Genomic DNA, 5,307 nt, shown 5'->3' with positions numbered 1-5,307 from the left:
GGACTAGCAGACTTTGCCTCAGGAAAATGTACGAGAAACTCCCCACCACTGAAAATATCCAGGACCTTTTCCACTGGAAACTCATAGGCCTATACACATGGGGTCTGTCTTCAGGCGTTGCTTTATGATAAACAGGCCCTCGATACGGGTATAAAAAGGCCAGACGGAGAGGACATTTTACCACTTGTTTCGCCATCACTACAGAAGGTGAGTCCGCCTTTTTTTGTGTGTGTGACGAGGTAATTTAAGTAACAGATAAGTAAAATATAAGTTTGTACTATTCGATACGTGATCGTCTTGGAGACAAAAGGGGAATCTAAATTTTTATTTGATGAAGATTCGATCACCTTTAAAAAAAAAAAATATAATGCACCTTTGTATATTTCTGCCTCAGAAACTCATATAATTCACGATTTTTAGATTATTTTTCGAAACAATCATTAGACCGCACAGTCATACTTGAACAGCATACTTACTTGGGCAATTAGAGGTCACACTCGACTTTAAAAGGAACACACATATGGAAGAATTATGAGGCTTATTTTCTCTCCCACAACAAATTATGTTAGAGGGACTCGGATCAATCCAGATGAGATGCCCCTGTGTATGGTGAGGTATGGAAAGGTACGGCGAGGTACAGGAGCTACGGTATGGTGGGGTACCTGGGACACTAGTGAGGTATCTCTGGGTCCTGTGGTACATGGGTACAAGGAGAGGACAAGTACTAGGAGACTTGTTGGTCCATGACGAGGTTATCATCATACGTGGAGGATAGTAGTACTGTCCTACGGTCATGATCTTATTTGTGGTGGAGACAGGATAGTAAAGCAGATAGCACCTCTCTACCCACCTCTCCCTCCGGCTCAACTGTAAGGTTAGGGAAAATGCCAAGAGAGAGAGAGAGAGAGAGAGAGAGAGAGCACCACGTTGTATGGAGAGAATATACTACCGTGGGAATTCTACAGGAAAGAATAAGAAGGTAAAATTATGCACATTTAAGTAGATTTTTTTTTTTAATATGTTAGTAACATTTAGCAATTTTTATTCTTATCAAAAACATCAACATTGCACACGTAATTCTAGCTGTAGGTAACAACTTCACATATATGTATATTTGTTTGTACAAACAGCAGAACTGATCCATAAACACCATTTCTATCCAACAGGATGAAGGGAACCTTAGCACTTGTGTTCATTGCTCTCTTGGGCACTACTCATGGTGAGTACTGTTGAGTTTGACTCACTGTGAGTACCAAGTGTCTCACGGTGAGTACTGTTGAGTCTGACTCACTGTGAGTGCCAAGTGTCTCACGGTGAGTACTGTTGAGTTTGACTCACGGTAAGTGCCAAGTAAGTGGTTGATTTTCATCATTATCACTCAAGTGTTTCGTAAGTGTGTTAAGTGTGTCGCATTAAGTGCTCAGTACATGAAACCTGATAACTTGCATCAGTTACTTAACGTAAAGTCAGCCTTAAGTACATTGTCCTTGGGAATAAACTGCCTTTGGAAATATATTTTGTTCTTGGACATAGCTGTAGTGGGAATAAAAATGGTCTTCGGAGTAAACTGCCTTTTGAAAAAATTGTTTTTCCAAATATTCCGTTCTGAAAAATTATCTGTTCTTGATGGTGATATCTCGTGACTGTAGCTATAGCTGTACTGACTGTATCTGAAGTCATAGTGACTGTAGTTAGTATGAACTGTACCAGTCCTTGCGTTCTTTTCCTCCTCCTTGTACCAGTCCTTGCGTCCTTTTCCTTGTCCTTGTACCAGTCCTTGCGTCCTTTTCATCGTTCCTGTACCAGTCCTTGTACCCCGGCAGGGCTGCTGGGGGACGGCAGTGCCCACGGCGACGAGGAGCGGTTCCTGGCGCAGAAGCAGACGACGACGATCCTCAGGGTGACTACGTCCACCACCACAGTGCCCCTCACCTGCGCCCTCACCGTCTCCAGCAACGTCTGCAGCGCCAAGCGTCGACGTAGGGTCGCCACCATCACGAAACTTAACCCTGAGGCGCTGGGTGATACGTAAGTGCCTGACTCTCGTTCGTGAGTGATGATTACCCTAAGGAATACCTGCCTCAGTATGGAATGAATCATATTTATATCAACGATATTCCAGGTTGTCTCTGAGCGGGTCTGTGGACGAGGAACTTCGGAGAGAAGCCAGACCAGCTGCTGGTGGCATCTTCGATGTAGTGGATGGCATTAAGGCCCCGGGTCCCCAGCCTCACCTGGCCTTAAAGATATGGTCGTCTGTCTACTCCACCTTCACCGTCACCACCACCACCACAGACTCCTCCACCACCTTCTCCCTATTCTTCATGTGTTCTGTGGCTGGCGCCACCTTACCCCCTGCTTGTTAAGATACACCAAGTGATCGAAAGGGTCTCCTTACACTCCCGGCCCGTCTACCGCATTCATGACCCGTCTCCTACCGTCCCGACCCCCCGTCTCCTACAGTCCTGATCCCCCGTCTCATACAGTCCTGACTTCCGTCTTCCTACAGTGACGACTCATCGTCCACAGCGCTTCTTCTGACCACATGCACGTCGCTCTTGACTCGCAAGAACCATCCAGCCGCCACAATATCATAATGGCACAGCCTCACACTCGGGTCGAGTTTGGGGGTCACAGGTCATCACCTCCATCAATCTAGGGGGTCATAAAGGAGGAGCTGGGTACCACCACCTCCACCACCAACAGAATCCTTCCATCCTTCTTTTACTCCTCTTCCCTGACACCCCCCCCCCTCTCTCTCTCTCCCTGACACCTCTTTCTCTCCTCCCTGACCCCCCCCTCTCTCTCTCTCTATCTATCTCTCTCTCTCTGCCCTCCCTGACACCTCTCCCTTCCCCAGTACACCACCCCCGAAGTGAATCAAAATGTCTTTTGTTGTTATTGTTGTTTTCTCCTTTTCCCATATCTTCTTACTAGTTTGTAGCATTAGATTCCATTGTTTGGACGAGGATCAAGTATGTCAATACACTGTGAAACATGACATGATGATTATCTTTGTCCCCTGGGAGATCGCACCGCATCCTACTACAGTATACTGTATGGGACTGTATCATGGTCGTCCGAAGATGCACCATCACATTCCATGACGATTTCGCCCGATAAAAGATCTTTAATTGCAAGAATAATGGTTAGTGCTGACATGAATAACAACCATAAACACGAACAGCAAAAAAAAAAATATCACTCCTGACTCGCCCACCTCACACAAGGGTGGCAAAGTTGGTCACTAACATATAAACACACCTGTACTGAATAGTCGAAAGACTCGTTCAGTTTTAGTCACTTGTGGTGATTCAGAAGTGTTTCGAAACTGAGTTGAAACCAGAGTTCGAACCAGCTTAGTAAACTCTGAGTTATGAGCACACTCTTTCTTCTTTTCATATACATAGAGAGAGTATATGTGATCCTAGGAAACTGCCTTTTAACATTTAAATGTATCAAATATAATTCTGGGTGATGGTTATAACTTAACGATGATGGCTTAAACGACCCCAAGCTACTGATAGGGTCTAAAGCCCCTCCCAGTTCACCAGGCAACCCAACACCGAACCAACCTCGAACCACATCTAACATATAGTGCGTTGAAGACTCATTTCAAAGTACTTTCACGAAGATCACTGACCGGATCTTCATGGCACTTCAGATACATATATACGAGGAGTTCCTTACCTACACTCATGGACATATTGTGTGTACTCGGCAGGAATATAATGCATGTCGATTTCTACACCAGCTCTTGAATTATCTCGATGTGTTAGGGATAGAGCATAGCAGACATCATCAGATATTTTAGGTGTGGAAGTCACTACGATGGGGCCACTTTTGGTCTGAAGAACAGCTGATGTTATTCAATGAACATTAACGTATTGTGAGTGAGCCCGCTGGATTCCCTCTGTCCCGGCTAAAGACCAGAGGGTCATAGGTCAATGGTCTGACCCAGGGTGTATAAAGCGGTCGAGGAGACACCACGGGGAGGTCTGCGGGGGCCTGGTAGGGGATAACGGACCATTTATTTTCTTGTATTACTGCACGACAGACAGAGTGTGGACGGGCGCAAATGAGGATTCTTTTTTTTTTCGTTTTCCTGGCGCTGCCCCCAATTGACGTGGAGAACGGACGAGAGGTATGAGGAGGATAAAATCAACGTCACAGCTTTGCTTTCGAGAACAAACAAATCTTATTTATCACTTCCAGATAACTGAACTCGACCCACATCATAGGTAGACTAAGTTAAAAAACGAGTCTATGTCTAACAGCATTTACGTGGAGATTATAAACAAAAGTTGGGGACAAAGGAAAGAACGGGGGTGTGGGGTAAACGAATAATGAGAAGAGAATGAACAATATTTTTGACATGTTGCACATATGAGGAACTAAGAGAGAGAGAGAGAGAGAGAGAGAGAGAGAGAGAGAGAGAGAGAGAGAGAGAGAGAGAGATCATCCTTGTGAGCGAGGTAAGGGTGGGAGTGACACGGTAAGCTTTGAGCGAGAGGGCTTGGTGACGTGGACGATGTTTCCCTGCTACGGGCGGGGTCGCCTCCACACTGTGCCTACCCTCCCTGGTTATAACCCGCCACACCTCGTCTCATGACACAATAGAAAATGTGTGTCCACAGGTGTTATATGGACGGGTGATTGTACTATAGACACACAGAGGTCATGTAGGAGATTTGGAGATACGGAGGAACAGGTGTGTCCATGGTGGTGACTGTGGTACACAGAAACTTCCAGCCTGCGGGCCACAAACGACCTCTCAGCCCCTGTAGAATAGAAAAGAAAATGGCTTTTCTGTATAAGAGGTTCCTACTGCACACTCCAAAGGGCCCTCATATTCCACAGGGGGCCCCCATATTCCACAGGGGGCCCCCATATTCCACAGGGGCCCCCCATATTCCACAGGGGGCCGACATATGCCACAGGGGCCCCCAATAACTTAATAAGCCATTTGGGTTTCATAGACCCAACATCAGGTCTGCCGCCTATCCTGCTTGTCACAGCTGCTTCATCCACAACACCTTCCCCTATCCTAGCCCTCACGTACACGACCACACCCCAACGTAACTTACACCTCTGTCATTCTACCATTCATTTTTCCCTCTTCCCTTTTGCTCGTAAACGTCACCTAGTGGCATGAACCTGCATGGCACCCATTAAAAGCGTCCTGCTGTTACCCACTACCGCGGGGAAACAGCGAGCAAGTACAGAGTATAAATGTATATCCTGATCGCTTTCGTGTATTACCACATCTTCAGAGAATTAGTGGCAGAGTTACATCTCTGTAACCAG

At 46.1% G+C, this 5,307-nt stretch overlaps 1 protein-coding gene across 1 annotated transcript; it reads left to right on the top strand.

Moving 5' to 3' along the window:
• The first annotated feature begins 152 nt into the window (after positions 1-152).
• On the top strand, positions 153-3,001 carry LOC139751015 (uncharacterized). Its single transcript, XM_071666090.1, has 4 exons — positions 153-207; positions 1,167-1,219; positions 1,824-2,028; positions 2,123-3,001. Exons 2-4 carry the CDS (start codon positions 1,168-1,170, stop codon positions 2,364-2,366), a joined length of 501 nt encoding a protein of 166 aa, XP_071522191.1. The 5' UTR covers positions 153-207; position 1,167; the 3' UTR covers positions 2,367-3,001.
• Positions 3,002-5,307: the final 2,306 nt, after the last annotated feature.

The sequence above is a fragment of the Panulirus ornatus genome, chromosome 10, assembly GCF_036320965.1.
Source record: "Panulirus ornatus isolate Po-2019 chromosome 10, ASM3632096v1, whole genome shotgun sequence".
Lineage (NCBI taxonomy): Eukaryota > Metazoa > Arthropoda > Malacostraca > Decapoda > Palinuridae > Panulirus > Panulirus ornatus.
Note: the sequence above shows the minus strand (reverse complement) of the source record. Positions and strands in the feature narration are given on the sequence as shown.